We start from the raw sequence: 20,932 nt of genomic DNA, 5'->3' as shown, positions 1-20,932 counted from the left end.
ACTGCAGAAGCAATAATGAATGTGGCGAAAATGAGAGAATCGTCCAAAAAAAAATCAATAAAATCCAAACCGCCGCACACTTTCGCTTCTACCCGAGTTGCAGCTGCCGTAACTTAAGCTTAGACCGGTGTGGTTGGAAAAACTAATGAGGCCACAAATAATGCCTCAAACGCACGCGGATTCACACTCCGACATGGGCACACACTTGCACCGGCACATCCACTTGATCCAGCTAAAATGCGCGAATTATACGTTGCATTTTTGTTGTTGATGTTTTTGTTGCTCTTTGTAAGGGCAGCGTGTTTTTAGTTTCGTGTGCAAAATTTTTGCATAATTTCTGCCCCGCTGTGGCTCATTTTACGTTGACTTTTACGGCACTGTGTTTCTTTAGCACCACGCACGTTGGTGTGTTCTTTTTGTTCTCGGCTCTGTTCTGGTCCATGCAGTGTTTTTCATGTTTTCAACATGTTTTTCAACATTTCGGAGGAGAATTCCTTTTTTCTAATGGCTCGGCATTCACGGTCACATGGGTGAGAAGCTCCGGCCGTTAATCCGTTAAAGTTACTGATCACCCCCTTGGCTCCCATCTTCGCCCTTGTTTCCCAGTTCTTGTTTTCCGCTAGATTTCCATCGCCTTCAAAAAAGCGTACGTGCCGATTACGATCATCTCCCCGATGACGATCTTTCGTTCGATCGACGACGGCTATTTTTAGCCACGCAGCGTACGTACACAAAGGCCCCGAAAAGCTCGAAAACTGGACTGACTCTAGGTCTGGGAAACTCGGGACGGGTACAATCACCCCACGGTTCGTACCGAGGGCGCGCAGGGCCAAGAAATGCAACAGGCAGCGAACACGGACAACAACAAACGACAAAACTAAACTAGGCCGAGGCCGAAGTCCGGTCCGGAGCGAGAGGGAAACGGCCGAGCGCCGAGGAAAAGTACTTCCCCCGCAGGGAACGCCTCACCAGCCACCGCTCTCAGGGAGCTTCCTAGGGCACCCGTGTTGCGTGTGCACTAATGGGGAACCGTTAGCTCACTTCTTTATCGATTTCGTTCGATCGGCGGGAGACGAGCGGACGCAACCGGCGGGTGAAAATGTGTTTATTCCCTTCGAGAGGGTCGCCAAACTCACGGCAAGGTGTGGGAATGGGAAGGCCAACGGGGTGGGTTCCTCCCTTCGCCCCAAAAGCCCGAATCGGGGCCAGAGCCAGAGCTTTCGGTAGTGTACGATCGAGAAACACCAGGGAACCTGGGGAAAGCGACGGTTCGGAGGTAGGTGGGAATGGGAAATTGCACAACAAAAGCGAAATGATCACAGCACGCTGTCTCCCAAGGCCTTTTCGGTCGTTTTTCCGACACGAACACAGCTGTTTTTCACGGTACACTTGGGGAAAGGGAATAGTTCTGGCTAGTTACACTATGTGCAGGCTGGTAACGGTTGGTAACGTCGCGTAACGATCCGACAGGTGGCACGTGCGTGCGCGTTCGTGCTCGAGTGCAACTGATCTCAGCAAACGGCGAACAGAAACTGAAGCCTATCGTCCGGCCAAGCTCCCCAAACGCACCACCCAGCCAGCTAGGGCCACCCGACCAAACCCGCGGTCCTACCGACGACTCCCACCCCTCGATCGCGGGTCGTGGACTCCGACGCGAGGCGGTTACCTCATCGCTGGGTTCAGACCGCGGGCGGGAGCGAGAGACCTCGTCAGATCACCCCACAGCATCAGGGGGTGACCAAGATGCCCAACTGATCGCCCTTACGGCTCTCTCTCTCTCGCTCTGTACTCTCACTCTCCCTATCTAGCGTGCTTTCGTCCTCCGTTTCGAATGGTTTCGGTTAAGGAGAGCTTTTGTGGGCATTTTACAATTTTTAAGGCCTTCTCTCTGTCTTGCCTTTATCTCTTTCCCTTAAATTGACACCCTCTCTATCTCTCTGTCTCTCTCAAGCTTTTTCTCTCGCCTCGGTCTGCCCATTGTGTTTCGTATTGTGCTTCGCTATGGTCTCCTCGATCGCCTTCTTCCTCTTGCAAGGCTCGCTCCTGCGCGATCGATTGGTACATTGGGATCAATAAGACACGGCCGAGGTTGGGTCTGCCGAGACCCAACGGGGGTCGTTTGCCGCCTATGCAGCCAAAGATTTGCTGAACTTTTTTGGGGCTTCTCTTGGACTTGGACTACTCTCCGCCAAGGCTCTCCCACCCTGTACGTGCACCGAAGAAGGTTGAATTATTAGCTTCAATTATTGTTTCGTCAATATCCTTCTCGTGCTTGAGACGCCCGCCGTGTCCGTGGTGGAGGTTAGCCGAAGAAGTCGTTTGTATGATGCACACAGGCTGATATGTGCTGGCATGCGTATTTCTCCGCTAATGACGACTAACGATGACCGACGGAGCCAACGGTCAACAGAGAGGAGGACATGTGCTCGGATGTTTGTCCGCAGTGTTCTGTATTTGCTGCGCCATTGATGAAATTGCTGGTCAATAATGCCCAGAAAACGGTTGTGTAGTTTACTTCGCCCGTCATTGTCTGATTTAGAATTCGTTCTGCAAATTTGTTGCTTACATTAGGTGCCTTCGGCGAACGAAAATAAACACACCATCAATCAGGTTTGTTCGAGACTTTTTCAAAGATATCATATCTCAACCCATAATATGGTATTTTTATTAAACTTCCCGTCATAAAGAGCTTGTTTGATCAATTTGCCATGTTTGCATCTTAAACAGCACGGTACACCGGTACGATTTTTGAACCCAGAATAATTTCCTGTGTGAAAAACAATGGAAAAAGGATGGGAAATCACAGCAAATCTGGATAGACTAACTATTTACAAAAGTGAGAAACAAAATTGAGATTTATTTACATATTCGAGTCCAATATTGTGTGGGCACGTATAACAATTAATGTAATGACAAATAATGAGCTTAATTTCAAATAGAAACAAAATTCATCTAACTTCTATAATCTAAAAGTGAAATTACGGTGCTTTTACGAAGAGGAAAACTCGAACAGCCCCTTAAAACACAAGCTCAATAATCAATTGGCAACAGTCAACTGTAATTACACCACAGTATCAGATAGATCATAAATCTCTCTAACCTCAAAATAGGTAATCTTTCAAATAAATTAAAAAATCCCCAAATGAGCTATTAAGTATGCTCTACAAAAAACGGACTAGTATGACTAATATAGAAATCGAATAATTAGAAACATTTTAAATTTTGTCTAATATACACTAAAGTTTCACTCGTCTAAACTTTTATTCTTTGTATCTTGGAAGATATAGTATCACAACGATTTTTTTTCTATTACTAAGTGAACAGTTTTTGCTTTTTGTATAATAATGTAAGTTTTATTTACTTCAATGTTTCAAAACTTTAAAATGTGTAGTAATTTTAGATACTTTTTCAAATGCATTGCAATATTTCATTTGACAGCTATACCTTGGCGGATACGGTGACAGAGCTTATTTCACGCAACGTCATACCTGCATCTGTTTGTCGTACATGACACTGCTAAATTCGTTTGTCATCGCCCGGAATCTGAATCGCACAGTGCTTGTGTTTATTTTCTCCGACTATTCACCGAAGTATTTGCACATCAACGATTGTGCAGTTCGTGTTTTGTGCGCTCCTTCTTTGTAGTCAACGCGAACAAGTTTCCCTTCAATATGCCTGTGGAAAACCTGGAAGAGCAGGGGTTGGAGAAAAACCCCAACCTGATGCTGGCGCAGTTCAAGTTCCTGCTCAGCTTACTGGAATTTCGCCACGACAAGGCGCTCGTCGCAAACCTGATGAAAGATATAAAGGCCGAACATATGGCCCCCTGGTACGAGCAGGTATGTGCTGAGCTAGGTTGGACCGTGGATCAAAAATTGCTTGCAGAGATGAAGGAAACAAACCGCAAGAAGCTAGAGCAACTCGACGCGGCCATTGAGGACGCGGAGAAGAATCTCGGCGAGATGGAGGTGCGCGAAGCAAATCTGCGTAAGTCGGAGTATTTGTGCCGTATCGGCGATAAAGAGGGCGCAATTTCAGCGTTCCGCAAGACGTACGAAAAGACCGTCTCGTTGGGTCACCGACTGGATATCGTGTTTCACAGTATCCGCATCGGACTGTTCTATCTTGATCATGATCTCATTACGCGCAACATCGACAAGGCAAAGTATCTGATCGAAGAAGGCGGTGATTGGGATCGCCGCAACCGCTTGAAGGTGTACCAGGGTGCTTATTGCATCGCGATCCGGGATTTCAAGGCGGCGGCTAATTTCTTCCTCGATACCGTCAGCACCTTCACCAGCTACGAGTTGATGGAATACTCAACGTTCGTGCGGTACACGGTCTACGTTGCAATGATTAGCCTGCCACGAAACGAGCTGCGCGACAAGGTCATCAAGGGAGCCGAAATTCAGGAGGTGCTCCATCAGACGCCTGATGTGAAAGAGTATCTTTTTTCGTTGTACAACTGCCAGTACGCGGACTTCTTCAAGCACTTGGCTGCGGTTGAGTCGGTGCTTCGTAACGACATCCTGTTCCATCCTCATTACCGTTACTATGTGCGTGAAATGCGTATTTTAGCGTACACGCAGCTACTGGAATCGTACCGTTCGTTGACCTTGCAGTACATGGCCGATGCGTTCGGGGTGAGTGTGGAATACATCGACGCTGAGCTATCGCGTTTCATTTCGGCTGGACGGCTACACTGTCGAGTGGATCGAGTCGGTGGGATTGTAGAAACCAACCGACCGGACAGCAAAAACTGGCAGTATCAAGCCACAATCAAGCAGGGTGATATTTTGCTAAACCGCGTGCAGAAACTTAGCCGAGTCATCAACATCTAGGTGCTCAATACATTATGTTGGCCGTCGTCAATAATGCGGCATAGGCTTTTGTTTGTGAACTTTTCCAACAAAAACGAGCGTGAAATAAAATTCTGTAACATTGGAATTGATCATTTTTATATATACAGAAGCGTAATACATCATGAGAATATTTGGTTACAATTAAATTATAAAATAGCTTATTTCTTACTCTTGTCCTTAATTGTGTACTTATCGTAGACCTTCGTAGGATCGTATGGTTCCCAACGAGAGGCGGGGAATATATGCTTATTCCGTTCGTACCACGAACGCAAAAGTACCTTGCCTGCATGGGAATCTTCCTTTTCGACAGTGGCATCGCTTATCATACGAATATCGTCAAACACATCAAAGTTGAACAAAGGACCACTTTTTCCTCGAGCTTTCGTTACTATGAAGTCATAGAACGTGTAATGATGCGGAAGAATCAAATCTTCCTTCACGTACATCAATTGATCGGCCATTACCGTCTTCAACTCGCTGAAATCCTTGCGTAGCATTTCGAGACATTTTTGAAGAAATTGATAAATGGAATTGCCTGTGGGTAAAAATTGGGTATTAATGAACGTTCGAATGGTTAGACAAAAAAATTACCTTTTTTCATAGCTACCGACTTGCGATGGCCCGAGCCATCCCAGTAACTGAACGTGATAGTAATTTCTTGGTCCTTGAGTGTCGCTTGTTTCATCGCCCACTCCTGGCGCAGCTCTTCACGTAACCTGTTGTCACGTTCTTCGCGCTCTCGATCGGGCAGAAAAGAAGTATCGACGTCCGGGTTTTTGCGAATTTTCTTTACCCCACTTGGAACCTGCTCCTTCCAGGAGAGTTTCAGGTTAAGATCTTCCTTGATGTCTTCCTCGTCTGATTGCTTTGCATCGTCATCCCCGTCTTCATCAGGTTCATCTTCAGGATCGAATGAGAGTGCTTGTATCTGTCGTTTCTGGCGATCCTTTTCGGCCAGTTTGGCCTCAAGTGCCTTAAGTTTTTCTTTGTCTTTTTCTTCCTTCTTTTGAGCGAGTTTTTTCTCACGTTCCCTTACTATATCTTCCTGCTTAGCTTTCATTTCATCTAGGGTAACCAACCCAATCGTGGAACTTTTAAGCTGCTGTTCCACCGCATCATAATGAGCTGCAAATTTGTTTTCGATGTTGCTCACTTTCAGATCCTCCTCGATTTTCTTTTTCCGGAACTCAACCTCTTGTTGCGCTAGTTCACGCCGTTTCATCAGTTGTGCAGCACGGCCTCCTTCGGAGGCAGCTCCCTTGTAGTACGCCATGGTGCAATAAACGAGTTTTATCAACTGCGAAACAAATGAGTCTTTCCTGACTCGAAGTGAACGGCGATAAATATTGGTCCTGTGAATGTTGTTTTCCTTAAAGTTGGTAAACAAATTGACGTTTTCGCCTACTTTTTCATATGCATAAGGTAAATACATTCGCCATTACTGCTTTACCTTCGAATAACACTGGGAACATTTAAGGAGTGCTGCTTAAAGCATTATTATAACATTTTAAATTAACTTCTTTTCTTAAATTTATGCTGTTTCCCATGGAAAATTCAGTAATTTTGACGGCATAAGGCTTCTTTGTTGGGTCATCAGATTTTAGTACAAAGCGCATACAACCATTTTACAATATACATCTTGGCAGTACATTTTAGCACTATGAAAGGTAAACTTCCGCTTGCTGTCAAATACTCATGCCATTATAGCATGTGTTTTGTTTTAGATTCGCCGGAGTCAAATGGATTGAAACCAATAATTTTGGACGATTAAACAAGAAAATCATTGTTGTTTTTGTTCATACTGATTGTGAAACAGTGGAAAAATGGTAAGTTGTTGTTATTATGTTGCTATTTTCCTTGTCGCACATGTGGATATTGTTTCAAACAATTTGTTTCTAACACAGGCGCTGTATGTGTTGTACGAGCACGCCGCTGGGTTCGCGCTGTGCAGCGTGAAGGAGTTTGAAGAAATTGGAATGCTGTTGCCACAAGTAGAGGCATCGGTATTAGATTTTGCTCGTTTCAATTCCATTGTTAAGTTGGTCGGTTTCCATCCGTTCAAAACGGCTGTAGCCGCCCTGAACAATGTAAATGCCATCTCGGAGGGGCTTCTGCCGGAAGATTTGTCCAGCTTCTTAGATAGCACGTTGCCGAAATCGACCAGTAAGAAACCTGTAACTCTGGGGGTGTCGGATGCAAAGCTGGGTGCAGCAATTGTTGAGGCTCTGAGTGTGCAGTGCTCGCATATTGGTGTGGTGCCGGAAGTGCTACGAGGCATCCGGTATCATTTCTCCGCTATGGTGAAGGGCTTCACTGATAAGTCAGCTGCCGTAGCTCAACTAGGTTTGGGCCATAGTTATTCACGATGTAAGGTCAAGTTCAACGTGCACCGATCCGATAATATGATCATCCAATCGATCGCCTTACTTGATCAGCTAGACAAGGACGTCAACACGTTCTCGATGCGTATCCGTGAGTGGTATTCGTACCATTTCCCAGAGCTGGTGAAGATCGTACCCGATAACTACATGTTTGCCAAGGTGGCTCACTTTATCAAAGATCGCAAATCATTGTCGGATGAAAGCCTCGAGGCGCTAGAAGAGGTCGTGATGGATTCGGAGAAAGCGAAGGCGATTGTTGACGCTTCAAAAATGTCGATGGGAATGGATATCTCCGTGATTGACCTGCTCAACATTGAAATGTTTGCCAAACGAGTAATCAAACTGTCGGATTACCGACAGCAGCTAGCTGGTTATCTGCACTCAAAGATGAACAATGTGGCACCGAATTTGCAGGCGCTGATCGGTGATCAAGTCGGTGCTCGGTTGATCTCGAAAGCGGGCAGTTTAACGAATCTGGCTAAATTTCCCGCCTCGACGGTACAAATTTTGGGCGCGGAAAAGGCTCTCTTTAGAGCGCTCAAGACAAAAAGCAACACACCCAAGTACGGGCTGTTGTTCAATTCTTCCTTCATTGGCCGTTCGACCCAGAAGAATAAGGGGCGCATTTCTCGGTTCCTCGCTAATAAATGTACGATTGCTTCGCGCATAGATTGCTTCTCCGAGACACCTTCGACCGTGTTTGGTGAGGCTCTTAAGCAGCAGGTCGAGGATCGGTTGAAGTTCTACGAATGCGGTGAAACTCCACGCAAAAACTTGGACGTCATGAAGGAGGCAATGGAGCTTGCTCAAGAGCAACTAGCAACAGCTTCGAAGACAAAGAAGAAGAACAAGCGGAAGCTTGATGAGTCAAACGGAGACGGAAGTGCGGCGATGAACGGAACTGGTCAGCAATCGGCAAAGAAGAAAAAAAAGGCGAAACTCAACGAAACGAACGGCGATAATGCCGACGATTCGGTCATGAATGGCTCCTCTGCAAGTGGCTTCGACACCAGTGCTGCTCTTGCGGACGTTTCAAATGGAGAGCTGAAGAAAAAGAAAAAGAAGAAAAACAAAAAGCAAGAGACAGAGACCGAACCTTGAGCGCATTCAAAACTATTGATGTAAGATGATTAGGAGTTGCATATAAGACTTTGACTTCTTAAGTAATAGTGCATAGCAGTTCACGTGCCCTAGAAGCCGAACAATATTTGCTAATGTATTTTGGTTTTTTTCTCTAAAATTTTCTTTTTTCCACATTAATTTGTATTCGGGTCTTCGTAACATGTAACGAAATAAATATACCCAAGAAACAATAACGCAAATTTTATATGCTTATCGTCCAGGGATGGCTAGAAAATCAACAATGAATGTTGTAGTTCAACGCATGGCAACGGGCATTAAAAAAACGCCTAGTTTAACAGTATATTGATACAAATTAGCTTGTTTTCCCTCCTTTGGCATGGTACGCTACAGCTGGGTGCTCTTTTGGATCTTCATCGTAGTGGAACTCCTTGTAGCAAGCCCTACAGTACAGATCATTATCGCATCCACGACAACGTAGAACGGCATCTTCGTTGCAGATGGTACACCAAGGCAGCGGATCCTCTTCGCGAACATCAGTCGAAAAAGTCCCCGTTGTTGATATATCATCGTCAAGAACATCACTTGGGTTAAGCTTCGCTTCAATCATTCCTTCCTCGACATAACGTTTGGCCAATTTTCGAGCAAGCTCTTCGTCATTCAACCCATCATCTGAATCACTATCCGGAAGCGGTAACTGCGATTGGCCACTTTTAGCTTCACTTCCCGGTTGGAAATCTTTTAAGGCATTCAATCGCTTCATAATTTCGTCGTCCTGTTCTTCCCGCTTACTGTCCATTACGTTATTTAGTTTAGTTTCTTCCTCAAACTGGCCGAGCAGATCTTGGACCTTTTGTTCTTCCGTGCGTTTATCTGCTGTCATGAACCGTTCAGTGGAAGCTTTGTAATCCTTATACTCAACACCTTTTAAAGCTGCCAGTCGTTTTTCGATATCGCTATTATCGTTGCATGCTGCTTCATCCGTGCTGGACGGTTGATCATCAGAATCAGTGGTTTTTAGGGCATCTAACTTATTGCGTATCAGATCTTCCTCGAACCGCTCATCTGAAGTTGGTTCTGTGCGAATGTTAACCTTTTCCTGATTTTTTCTCGAGCTAATTTTCGAGTCATTTTCTGTAGTAGTCGATGGAACAGTACTTAAGGGAACTTTAGAGCAACGCAAACAAACGTTCAGCTTTTTTCCATCGCGCACAAGTTTGTATTTCAAACAACCCGAACAGAACGAATATTTGCATACGGGACAACCATGCTAAAAATAAAAAAAGAAACGATACGGTTACGTTTGATTACTACAATTTATCTCAAGAGCTATTCTTACTTCTTTGTTGAAAAATCCAAACGATTTTGTGCAAAATGTACACGCCATTTGTTGTCTCTGTGAAAAGAGTCGGGAATTCGATGAATCATCAGTCTTTCCACTCGCAGGTATAGTCTTCAAAGACCCTTCGTCGTAACGTTCACAGAAAAAAACACGCAATCTTTGGTTATTAATTGTGCACGTTTAAGCGAAAAGAGTGGATCTTGATCAAGGAAATCGTAGAAACCGTAGAGAAAGCACTTTTTCTCTGGTAATATTTTTTTGATTTGACGTCGCTTCGGACGTACACACGCTCGTATACTCTGAAGCACAAAAAGTAAACAAACGTCAAACAGCTGATTACTCCAACAAAAAAGCGAGCATCTTTACACGTTTGAAAAAAGGGACCTTGCATTAGCTTGCGTAGAGGCGTGATTGATTGAGGTGATCTGTGAGAATTCAGTTTACGAGAGTATAAATGGCATGCGTGCGGCTCATCGACTCACGCCACATTACATTTCAGTATAGTGTTAATTAGCACCTATCACGCTGGGTTGTGTTTTAGTGTCATAATTAATTGTCGGCTGTTGTAACCGATTTCTAGTTGGCGTTATCAGCTGTTATCAAACCCACGATACTCCTAGCTGTGTAGGCACCACATTTAGTAGGTAGAAAAGGCATCACAACGCAAGGCAAAACGTAGCAGCTTGCTCAGATTACGTTTGATCGTTCGACGCTGAGTATCAACAGTTGAATTTTCCTGACGGAATGTGATCTCATGTCCAGTGCAGTGAACTGTTAAAAGTAGGCCAGTATGAAGCAGGAAAACTCAGCCGGAGAGCCAATTTGTGTAGGCAATGGCGTAGAGGAAACAGATGAGTTGCGCGAGACCAGTATTTTAACGATTACGGAATGGTTGCTGGAAGAACGACCCGATTACAAGATCCCTAGAGAATCTAAATTGATATTGTACTTTTTACGAACGACGAAGTATAAAATCGATAAAGCAAAGCAGAAACTAATAACGTAAATATGGCAAAACTCAGTGATTTGACTGATGATGTAAAACAGAACACTTCCCTTGTTTCGCTTCAGATTCCTCAAGAACAGAGAAAAGCTGACGGAGTGGTTCACAAATCGAGACCCGTTTCGACCAGAAATACAAGAGTTGCTCGACATCGGAGTGTTTCTGCCGCTTCGTCAGAAAGATTCGCTCAGCAGACAGGTCGTCATAATCCGAACTTCTGCCCACGATCCTCAAAAGCATAAACAGGACAATGTGTTCAAGGTCGATAAGATGATCCTTGATCTGCTTATGTACCTCGATGAATCGGTGTCGATACATGGAGTGGTGGCGATTTTTGACATGCAAGGCGTTACGCTTAGCCATGCATTACAGTTATCACCATCGATGATAAAAAAGTGAGTATTGTTTTAGCGTGAGGCTAGCAGAATAAGTGTTGTTAAAAGACTAAGTTTGACGCGATTTCTTCCTTTTTTGTTTTGTTATATAGATCAGTTGAAAGCTGGGAAAACTATCCGTGTAAACCGAAGTTGCTAGAATTCGTCAACGTACCTATCCACGTGAACATAGTGCTGAACGTGTTTAGGTAATCGTTTCGTTTAACCTTTCATCACTTTGTTGATTAATTATAAAACGCCTCATTTACAGAAATTTCATGAGCCCCAAGATGAAAGAACGAGTTACAATCTCACGTAAGGGATCAAAATTACATCAATCCGTCATGCTGCCCCAGGAGCTAGGAGGCAACGGGGAGAGCTATCGCGAGCTAGCCGAGTACTGGAAAGAAACAGTGCAGGCGAACGCTCCTTTTTATGCAAAAATGGAAGAAAACGTTTTTCAATTTTAGGTATTGACGTGATAATTTAAACAATTCGATCCTTAGGCAGCATGGTTGTTCGATATACATAGAATGGTCCATCGTCTTTTGGAAATATAACTTACGTACAAATTCAAATGATCTAATTGCTTTAATTCACATCGACCAAAAAACCTTAGTGACGTTGCTATTGTTGTATAAAAGCACTTGTCTTGTTTCGAGAGAAAATCAATTGATTTTCTTATTGCCAGATTGATTGTCCTTTAGCCTTGATAATCGCGCAAACTATGTTATCAAGAAAAATATCAATAATACTAAGATTACACCATTGGTTCCGCTTCAATAGGCTTAAGTATCTCCTGATATCGCTTAATTTTTTTTTGTAACGATTACCGGTACATTTACCCATTGGCTATGACCCTGCCAAGTGTCGTTGTCCATGGTCATGACCACATACAAAATGGGCTTATCCATTTCATTCATTCAGATTAGTCCGAAAGCAAAGATAATACTGTACAGCACCTCTTTTTTATGTTAAAATTCGACCGTGCCAGACTTTTAACGAGCTTGAGTGTCGGCGGTGTTTTAACACATGGTGAATCTAGTTGGGGGAGGCTTTGTGGATTTGTCTACACGCAAACTTGGTAGTTCAGACTACCAGATTCCTCGTTGCTACCAATGCACTGCTAATGCGATACTGGTTCCCTACCGACGTTCGCATTGAAATCCCTGACCAGACTAGCTATGCGCTCAAGCCCGCGAATACTTTGAAAGGATTACGTAACAGTTTTTTTATCAGCTGGTTGTACTGTACATGCCTGCTATTCGGCTAGCTCTGGTATCCTAGCTAAGATATACGATAACACATGTAGAACCTATGTTTGGTGAGAACGTGACGAAATAGTAGCTGGGTAGTGTAGTGGTGGAAAGCTTGAAAGTTTCAAAGAGGATTCCTAACATAATGTAATTGTTCGGATTATTTATAGAGATTCATTGTAAAAGCAGATATTTCCATCTTGAGAATTTAGCTACAACAGTTTTATTTTTTTTATTCAATATTTCACAGCAGAGCTTTTTTTTTGATAGTTTACTGCCTGTTCATTTTTGGCATTATTTGTTCAGGGTTAAAAATATGTACACACCCTAAACAGTATCATTCCAAAGAAATACGTACTGAGAATGAAACAGATTAAAATAGATAATGTCGTAAAACAAAAGCAAAATCTTTTCACAACTCTGTAACTTCTCCGTCAGAGCAGGAAAGAATGCCAAGCTTCGTGCAAATTGCGAACAATGAGCATCGATTTGCGCTATATAGTTTCACCATAGCTTGCGCCATTGAATGGTCAAAAGAAGTCTCGAATGTGACGTTGTGCATTTGTTTGTTCTTCAATTTTTACTTCAATCTATCAGCATTATGCATCCCATCTATTTTGTGCCCTCTGAAAACCGCTATTTTAACGTTTTCTTCATTTTGTTATCGATGCATTCGATCTTTATTTCACTTCGTCACACTAATCTCACTGGGATTTGTGCTACGGGATTGAAAAGTTTGTTAGTTGTTTTGCGAACTGACTGCTACACTCAGAGCTTACTTACTGGACGGTAATTAAACAGAGCTATACGATTTTCGACGTAAGGAATAGATCCCATTCGAGTCCCCGCCTTCCTGCAGTCGTTGCTGCTTGTGCTTCATTCTCGGATGTGTGCTATCAGTACTCTATTAAAGCTGGGCAAGATAAATAGTCGTTCATGGTAGCACATGTTTTAACAAGAATTAGGAAACTATGATGATGGTAAAAATCTATATTCCTGTCGATTCTCAGATAGACATTAATTTTTCAATACACCAAACAATTTAAACTTGACTGCTGGAAAGCATCATGCCATAGTCATAATTTACGCTCGGTGCGATGCCATTTTAGTATTTGCGCTTATTGTTGACTGCCACCGACCCTTTCCCAAAACCCATACAATTCTGCTGTGTCTATTATGTCTCACGATTTGGTTACCCTTTTGTTGGGAACCTCGTCTTTAGCATTAGTTCTATGTTTTCTCTATTCCTTTCTTCGTTATTAACAGTCTGATATAAATATTCGTTACTCAAAATGTACACACGTTCTCTCACCCTATATGTCGCACGGTGTTTTTTTCTTTTTCAGTCCATCAATATGCATCACCGATAGTCGTAGTTCATTGTTTGCTTATTACCGTAGTATTCATTACTGCAGATCGTAAATACTTTAAATCTCATCGATTGTAGTTTGTTTTACATAAAATACCCTCATGCTTCAGTTACTGCCTCTACTACAGAGACTGTTGCTTAATATGGGGGTTGTTTTCTGCTTGTTACTTTACATCCAGTGCGTCTGCTTGCTATTCTGTGTGCGATGACTGTTGCTCCTGCTGCTGCTGTTGTCGTTGCAATGATACTTGACGTCGATGGAGGTTGAGCAAAATTTCTGTTCGCGATATGTTCGATACATTCGACATACTCGATATTGATCCGCTTTCATCAATACTTGTGCTACTGCGGCTGCTTATACTACCTGTATCTGTTGTAGATCTGCTACTGCTACTATTAGTAGCCAGGGTGCTTTGCTGTTCACCAGCTGTATGACTTTCAGCTACACTATGCTCTCTTACACGGCCAATAACGTTGATTTGTTCCTCCAAGAACTGATCGTCAAACATCGGTTGGTTCAATGAATCCGTTTGACCGGACGAATGCACGATAGCGTTCTGCTGAACATTTGGGTTTGTATTTTCAACTTGTGGCCTGTTGATTATTGCATTATTAGGATTATTTGCTTGCTCTTCTGGGTTTTCATCGCCTGGATTAGTGTCCTGGTTCATGATGATTTCGTGACACAGGGGGCAACGATCCTGCACATACAGCCACTTTCGAAGGCAAACACCATGGAAGTAGTGATTGCATCGAGTGATTTTAGCTGATGTCATGTCCTAAAATTAAGGAAATATGAAAAATAAAAATATATATGAAGGTACGTATTGACCACTCGCATAAATTAAGCATATATTTAATATGTTTGAAACATTTATTTACCTGATAACAAATAGCGCATACATCATCAAACTGGCGCAATTGAGCTAGAGTTGCTTCCGGTAAAGAGGAAATTTTATGCACTGCAGTACGGCGTTTCATAAACACACTCCAGCCGGCTCTGGCCTCGCACCAGATATTGAAGTACGCATGGATACCCATCATAAGGGCTCTGATTGCGCCGCCTATAGGGATTATTTCTGAGTGTAAGCGAGGCATCAAACAGTACAATACCGATGGTTTCATGAGAATAGAAAGGAGAAAGGCCGAAGGGATGATGTGATGGAAGATCATAGTAAGGATAGATGGAGAATGTCATGAAACAACAAATCCGATACGGTTGATTTCCAAACACAATTGGTTGTTTGATGGTTTTGTGGAAAGGGGATGTATGTTAACAAATCATATCAAAGCGACAGAAAAACATGAAGGAAAAAAAATGAAGAAGAAAGGAAATTCTTGTAAATAAAAACTAAATAATAACATAGAAAATTTAAATCAAATTTAATGTGTGGCAGTGATAAATCATGCGTTGAACATGTTGAAATCGAACTAGTTTGAATTTGAATGAAGATTTAAGATATTCTTGAATATCAAGCGAAACTAATTTAAATGAAACCCTCATAAAAACTGTACTCTCATTTCGACACTGACTGCTACGTTATGAAAAGAGCAAATATGGAACAGAATCCATAAAACGTGTGTGTTAAAAGTTAATGATTTTAATGTTAAATATTAGTGAAACAGATAAGTATTGAAAAGGGGACAAACCAAACAACAAAGGTGCGGGAAAGGATGACGACAGTAAAAGGAAGAAGTATGTGCATCCATGGATGCGCATCAAACGACACGATAGTTAATTTATACTTACCGGATTCGAAAATAAGTATCCAGGCTCCGTTGAAAAAGAGAAAAATTCCAAAGCAGAATTCTACAGAATTGCCAAATGCGCGTATGTAGTAAACGTAATCATCTAGCTTTTCCCAGAATGTTTGACGTCGTGCATCCAGTAGGAACAATGTATACGTAGCAAGGCTGACGAGAACCTAGCAAAACGGACATACAAAATATGCAAATATTGGAATATTTCAGTTTTAGACAGTCTCTTCTTACCTTCACAACCACTTCTACAGAAAAAGCTGTCACAGCCAGCAACCAAGTGGAAGGTGAATGGCGTGCCCAAAGCACGGTAAGAAGCGTTCCCGGCGCAATGAGGAGGAAAGCACATACCATCAATGCTCGTGCGTGTCGCTTGCTGTAAAATGCAAACATGCCTCAAACACGAGGCAGAGGATCGGAACGGAAAACAAGGGCCATGATTAGAAATCACTGTGAGTCAGAAAGCTTTTGACCAGTGTGACTTTCCAACAGCTGATTAGCATATCCGTACTCACCGTGAAGGATTGCGGGCAGCACTCAGTGACATTAGTATGGGTGCAACAATGTTGTGCAAAAAGTGCAACAAAGCCGTTACTAGCAGGCACATATTGCGACACAACCGAATGATGCGTTTGTCGGGTGATAGGGAAGTTAGCCCGGTCTGTAGCGCTAAAATATAGAAAAGTATCGCTGAAACCGTACCGATCGACTTGTCTTCATCGTAGTCCTCGGAGAGCAGGAAAAGCTGAAACATTTTGCCGATGTAATGGCAAATCAGCGAAATAATGCTTGTCATGCCGAGGACGGCCGTGAGCGTTTCGCATCCGCTGACGAGCAAACTTTGAACGGTTGCAGCGAAATATAGTGGTCCTTTCGACGCCATCATCAGACTGACGAGATGTTCGATAAGTCGAATAGTCCAAAACATGCGAAGTACACATGGGACGTTCAACCGCTGCCATTCGTTTTCGATGAGCGTAGCAATCCCGAAGGTGCCGGCGTAGTTGCGGGCGTGCTGGTACCCGCTAAGAATCGTTTTCACCACATCAAACGAAGAGCTCCAGAGGGCAATTTTGGACAAAACCAACGGTAGAATAGCGGCAAATGCGGGGGAATGTTTAAGAAACACTGCGGGTAGTGGCAGCATAGCAAGCAGCAGAGGCAATAGGAAACTGAACGGAAGTGCTTTTTGGACATACTTTTGCCTAAAATAAATAACAAAAGACAATTAACAAGGACATTATAACCACAGGGGCTGTAGAACATGATCTTACCTTGGTCCCAAATGAATATACGCAAAAATGACACCCATTAGCCATTGAGCCAACAGATGGGGAAGTATCGATATTAAAACACCTCCAGGATCTAGCAGCCGTTCCATGTTGAGTGACAGCATGTCTTCCAACAGACTGGGACTGTCGGATATGACGGACAAGGCTGATACATTACTCCAGTACGACAGAAATATCAATCCTACAGATACGGTGTACATGTACACGATGACCAAATGCCGAGTCCACAGCATGAAAACACACGCAGCACTGACGGTACCTTAAAACGACATATATAAGATACATAAGTATTTTACAAACTAATTACATATTTCATTAAATCAAAAGATCTGTTTTACGGAGCTACGAGATTAACCTAAAATACCACTATCAAATCATCCCTATTTAATTCGGCTTTTGAAGGATTGATACTCAATGATATCTTCATAGGTGTTCATACAAACATATCCTTCACCTGGTGAGCACGTGATATGTAAATGAACGTCATTCTACAGTGTTCGTCAACAGCATTGAATTGCGTGTAATGAAAGAACTCAATTAAGAACTGGACAACTCTATTTAACGTCTGTTTAACCAGTTGCTAGTATACACTGTACTGCATTGTTTGTGGAGCATGACTGTACCAGCAATGGCATCGTTCGTGTAGTGTTTACAGACATGCCGGGCTTTGCCCTCGAAGCTGCTGCAGGTAACCGTGCCGGCTCTTTACAATCGTGTAGGTATGCGAAGTCAACAGACGCATTAATCTACGACACGATTTTCCATCAACAAATACCTTGCTACCATATGCCTTAGCGGAACCGACAAGACGTTATCAGGAAACATGCTGAATCACTGTACAATAGCTGTGAGCCATTCTGCGTTCAGTTGCATTCATACACTCAGTACGAAAATGTGATGTTCGACAATGTTTTGATATCTTCATACATGTGCCTCTGGCAATTGATCGGTCTTGCTAAGAAAGTTTATATGGCTATTGATACTAATAGTCAACTAAATTAAAACAATTTTTTTATAAAAGCTGAGAACCAATAATAACCTGAGAAATAACCATTATGCTTTTACAAACACAGTTTATACAATACTATGTATGTATCGCTTATGACATACATTTTATTTCAACGATCGTGCTTGATCGTGATTTTTCAATTGATTTCACAGTTTGAAGGAAATCGAAGGCCTTTTCCTGATTCCTGCTAACGATAATTGTTCATATATAGTGACGGTCTGAGTTGATTTTGAGAATGACGGGCAATTGTCGTGGTTCATTAACCCTCTCTGTTGGCATAAAATTGAAGGTCAAAATGCAGGGTGTGCTAACGTAGTACCCAGCGCGATTAATTGTCAGGAAAGTGTATAGTTGTTGTGTTTCTTATAGTAGATCATCAAGAATATACTATGTGTAGATAATTCCTAAATATTGGTTCAGTCTGTATTTTTTTACACCAAACGCTATTTATCTCAAGAAGAGCTGAGCGTTTTCAACTTCAGACCAGGTGAGTGACGTCAAAGATAGCAAAAAGCAAATCATTTGATACAATTTGATACGATTTCTGTTGGCCCGAATGACGGCGCAATTGAGTACATAGCAGATTGAAATTATGTAGGTCAAAGTAAGATAGAGCTTTTATGTTGAAAAAGAGACAACCATTCAAAATAACCTACATCTCAGCCAAGGCTGCTGCTGTCAAAAGGGGTACATCTTTGCACATTCTTAGCAAACAGGTTGTCTATGTTGATGCAGCAGCGACAAACGGTAGACTAACTAAGGAAGGGGCAACGAAGCGGAGGTAAAAATATACAGTTATCAGTTGCGGCCACTTACCGATCAAACAAACAATAAACTTCAGTATAGCCAAGGAGAAGAATTTGTATACTTCGATATTATCCTGCATCCCCCGTTCATCCTCCGGAAGCACTGCGGCCATGGGAGGATCCTGCATGGTGATGGTGCTGTTCGTTGGTTGAGTGACAGACTGTACTATCGGCACGCCCATACCCATTTTAAGGATTTCATCGATGATAAATAGGCTAGGAACGCGCATTATTACGTCCACTAGGCCCAGGACTTTCGTTCGTACCACGGACATCTTGCCTGCACTGACGTTTTTTCACTCACTGATACAACCGCAGTTACCACCAAAATTTCTTCCAATCTAACGCATTCGTTATCACGCTTACGTATTCACAATAAGGTAATTTTTATTTTCGATTAACCTGTAATTTGCAGCGCTTCATAAGCGCTGTATTTAAAAGCAATTCACTAAGTTCTTATGACAAAACTGCAGCCATGCGTCCTCCATCGCAACAGCTGTACAAGCCAACAAAAGGTGGGAACGGGTATGATACACGTCAGACTATTGAACCTTATAGCGATAAGATGGGAGTTTTACCGTCACTGACCCGTACGCATTTTAACACTTATTAGTAGAAATATAAACATCGTCATTCGCGGGCTTAACCCTCTTTGGATCGATTATAGGTAATTTGTGTGGACTTTTGCAAACAATGATGTAGAGGTTTTTTTTTCTTCGTTTTCCTTTGCCTTAATCTTTCGCGAGAACGATTAGTTAACTAGATTAGAGCACACTTATACGCGAGTTTGATGCTACATCACTCATGTGTCGTATTTATGTGTAACTTGAATCAGCAAAAGGATTAGAATTAACTTCTATTGACGAATTTACAAGCTTTTCTGCAAATAGGTGACCCTATCAGTGCCATTTCTCATTTCACATGCACAGTACTTGTCATCACAAACGTCTAATTTGACATAAATGATTTTTTTTAAACTTTGATTCACGATAAATGTATATTCGTTGTATAATATAAGTACTTCGTTTAACATACTTTGTGAAACAACTAAAAATGGGCATTTTCGTACATGATCAAAAAACATATTATCAAGACTCTTTACATTTTATCCAAATAATAGCAGGCTGGGTTTAATCGAAAAGAGGGTTATATTTGCGACGTAAATTAGGACGAAATTACGGAGATGCATGATAGAGACTGTGTCTTACTCATTGGCTCAACAACAATATGTTTTGAGAATAGTTTAATTTTGTTTATAGCTATTATAACAAACTTTTTTGAACTGCAGAGATGTTTTCTGATCTGAGTATATGCACCTTGAAAATTAAGAAATTTGACGTTTCCAAAGCTTGTTTATTTTATTCCCCATTTGTTTTCAATGAAGAACTGGATTGTTTTTTTCTTGAATTAAAATAATTGATAAAGTATCATAACGTATGGAATCCAAGTTAGAAGGTTACAGGAAAACTAAACGTCGCCAAGCTTTACTGAACGACTTCAAAGATCGTTTTTACAACATGGTATCATTTCAACAAGTGCGAGTCGAAGAGAAAGCATCCCACGTCATTGTTGAAGCAGATGTAATTGAACGTGATGAGCGTAAAACTTTTCAATATGGTTTGAGATTGACTTTATTTTTATTTTCTTTCAGAATGTCCTGTCTACAGACGTTGATGAAAAACATGTAACTGAAGTATCTGGGAGCTCTTTATTAATTTATACAAAACCAGATACCACTATTCCGGATCCTGAACTCTCGGATAATGAGATAGAGCAACCGCTAGAAAAGCCTGAGAAAAAAACACGTTCCTTGTTGACGTATGTCACATATCTAGTTTATTTTCTGTTCTGGGCTACCCTCTATGCAATTGCGATTGAGCTTAGGTTCGGGGTAGTATTTTGATGTTTTCCGCTTTGTTTGGAATTTATTTTAATACTCGCACTAGAAAAGCCCCTGGCGAGGTTAGTGCGTACAGCGTTTTTAACAAAAACTGCGAAGCTATCGATGGTACCTTGAAGGCAGAACAGTTTGAACGAGAAATTGGTATAAGACATTGACTAAAGTAGTTTGATTACATTGACTTGAAGCTATTTCAATATCAGATGTATCTTAGTCATAACGAACTGAACTCCTTATGCCTGATATATTTTTATCTTTGAAATTGAAGCAAATATTTAAGTAGCATTATTGAAGTTTCTTTTTTGTCGTTGATGTTTGAATAAATATACACATTTTGATAAAACCTTGATATATGTAACACCGCTAGAGTAAAGATGTTATACTGAAATGATATAACGAACACATAATGATAATCGATAATGATGATGAAAAGACTGAAGTAAGTCAGCTTTGGTAGAATAAAGAGGTCTTCCACTTCCACTTTTACTTACTTGGAAACA

General features: G+C 41.9%; 7 protein-coding genes across 7 annotated transcripts; 4 read left to right on the top strand and 3 right to left on the bottom strand.

Annotated features, from left to right (window-relative positions):
* The first annotated feature begins 3,552 nt into the window (after positions 1-3,552).
* On the top strand, positions 3,553-4,941 carry LOC128730712 (26S proteasome non-ATPase regulatory subunit 6). Its single transcript, XM_053823791.1, has one exon. The coding sequence runs from the start codon at positions 3,672-3,674 to the stop codon at positions 4,839-4,841; it is 1,170 nt and encodes a 389-aa protein (XP_053679766.1). The 5' UTR covers positions 3,553-3,671; the 3' UTR covers positions 4,842-4,941.
* A 47-nt stretch (positions 4,942-4,988) lies between these two features.
* On the bottom strand, positions 4,989-6,216 carry LOC128731917 (protein FAM50 homolog). Its single transcript, XM_053825074.1, has 2 exons — positions 5,454-6,216; positions 4,989-5,397 (listed from the first exon to the last, which is right to left on the bottom strand). The coding sequence occupies exons 1-2, from the start codon at positions 6,133-6,135 to the stop codon at positions 5,021-5,023; spliced, it is 1,059 nt and encodes a 352-aa protein (XP_053681049.1). The 5' UTR covers positions 6,136-6,216; the 3' UTR covers positions 4,989-5,020.
* Positions 6,217-6,589: 373 nt separating this feature from the next.
* Positions 6,590-8,646, top strand: LOC128730550 (nucleolar protein 56). Its single transcript, XM_053823606.1, has 2 exons — positions 6,590-6,688; positions 6,767-8,646. Exons 1-2 carry the CDS (start codon positions 6,686-6,688, stop codon positions 8,342-8,344), a joined length of 1,581 nt encoding a protein of 526 aa, XP_053679581.1. The 5' UTR covers positions 6,590-6,685; the 3' UTR covers positions 8,345-8,646.
* Positions 8,647-8,678: 32 nt separating this feature from the next.
* On the bottom strand, positions 8,679-9,710 carry LOC128726476 (abscission/NoCut checkpoint regulator). The gene is made up of 2 exons (XM_053820326.1): positions 9,663-9,710; positions 8,679-9,593 (listed from the first exon to the last, which is right to left on the bottom strand). Exons 1-2 carry the CDS (start codon positions 9,708-9,710, stop codon positions 8,679-8,681), a joined length of 963 nt encoding a protein of 320 aa, XP_053676301.1.
* Positions 9,711-10,455: 745 nt separating this feature from the next.
* On the top strand, positions 10,456-11,512 carry LOC128726369 (retinol-binding protein pinta). Its single transcript, XM_053820213.1, has 4 exons — positions 10,456-10,667; positions 10,737-11,063; positions 11,156-11,251; positions 11,314-11,512. The coding sequence occupies exons 1-4, from the start codon at positions 10,456-10,458 to the stop codon at positions 11,510-11,512; spliced, it is 834 nt and encodes a 277-aa protein (XP_053676188.1).
* A 2,030-nt stretch (positions 11,513-13,542) lies between these two features.
* Positions 13,543-18,807, bottom strand: LOC128722043 (protein TRC8 homolog). The gene is made up of 7 exons (XM_053815858.1): positions 18,543-18,807; positions 16,700-16,976; positions 15,941-16,630; positions 15,660-15,801; positions 15,418-15,592; positions 14,550-14,746; positions 13,543-14,446 (listed from the first exon to the last, which is right to left on the bottom strand). The coding sequence occupies exons 1-7, from the start codon at positions 18,805-18,807 to the stop codon at positions 13,859-13,861; spliced, it is 2,334 nt and encodes a 777-aa protein (XP_053671833.1). The 3' UTR covers positions 13,543-13,858.
* A 1,120-nt stretch (positions 18,808-19,927) lies between these two features.
* On the top strand, positions 19,928-20,674 carry LOC128720432 (SAYSvFN domain-containing protein 1). Its single transcript, XM_053814102.1, is given in 3 exon segments — positions 19,928-20,112; positions 20,184-20,430; positions 20,433-20,674. Coding segments are annotated over 3 exon segments (549 nt in total). The 5' UTR covers positions 19,928-19,968; the 3' UTR covers positions 20,591-20,674.
* The last annotated feature ends 258 nt before the right edge of the window (positions 20,675-20,932 follow it).

The sequence above is a fragment of the Anopheles nili genome, chromosome 2, assembly GCF_943737925.1.
Source record: "Anopheles nili chromosome 2, idAnoNiliSN_F5_01, whole genome shotgun sequence".
In the NCBI taxonomy this organism is placed as follows: Eukaryota; Metazoa; Arthropoda; class Insecta; order Diptera; family Culicidae; genus Anopheles; species Anopheles nili.
This window is presented reverse-complemented; position numbering and strand designations above follow the sequence as displayed.

Bases quoted from the DNA above. Each gene is read 5' to 3' on its own strand.
- LOC128726476 (XM_053820326.1), bottom strand. From the start codon at position 9,710: ATGGCGTGTACATTTTGCACAAAATCGTTTGGATTTTTCAACAAAGAA. The intron at 9,594-9,662 runs GTAAGAATAGCT...TTTTATTTTTAG, and splicing joins TTGGATTTTTCAACAAAGAA to CATGGTTGTCCCGTATGCAA.
- LOC128730712 (XM_053823791.1), top strand. From the start codon at position 3,672: ATGCCTGTGGAAAACCTGGAAGAGCAGGGGTTGGAGAAAAACCCCAAC.
- LOC128731917 (XM_053825074.1), bottom strand. From the start codon at position 6,135: ATGGCGTACTACAAGGGAGCTGCCTCCGAAGGAGGCCGTGCTGCACAA. The intron at 5,398-5,453 runs GTAATTTTTTTG...TTTTACCCACAG, and splicing joins GTCGGTAGCTATGAAAAAAG to GCAATTCCATTTATCAATTT.
- LOC128722043 (XM_053815858.1), bottom strand. From the start codon at position 18,807: ATGTCCGTGGTACGAACGAAAGTCCTGGGCCTAGTGGACGTAATAATG. The intron at 16,631-16,699 runs GTAAGATCATGT...TATTTATTTTAG, and splicing joins TATATTCATTTGGGACCAAG to GCAAAAGTATGTCCAAAAAG. The intron at 15,802-15,940 runs GTGAGTACGGAT...TGCATTTTACAG, and splicing joins GCTGCCCGCAATCCTTCACG to CAAGCGACACGCACGAGCAT.
- LOC128726369 (XM_053820213.1), top strand. From the start codon at position 10,456: ATGAAGCAGGAAAACTCAGCCGGAGAGCCAATTTGTGTAGGCAATGGC. The intron at 10,668-10,736 runs GTAAATATGGCA...GTTTCGCTTCAG, and splicing joins GCAAAGCAGAAACTAATAAC to ATTCCTCAAGAACAGAGAAA. The intron at 11,252-11,313 runs GTAATCGTTTCG...CCTCATTTACAG, and splicing joins ATAGTGCTGAACGTGTTTAG to AAATTTCATGAGCCCCAAGA.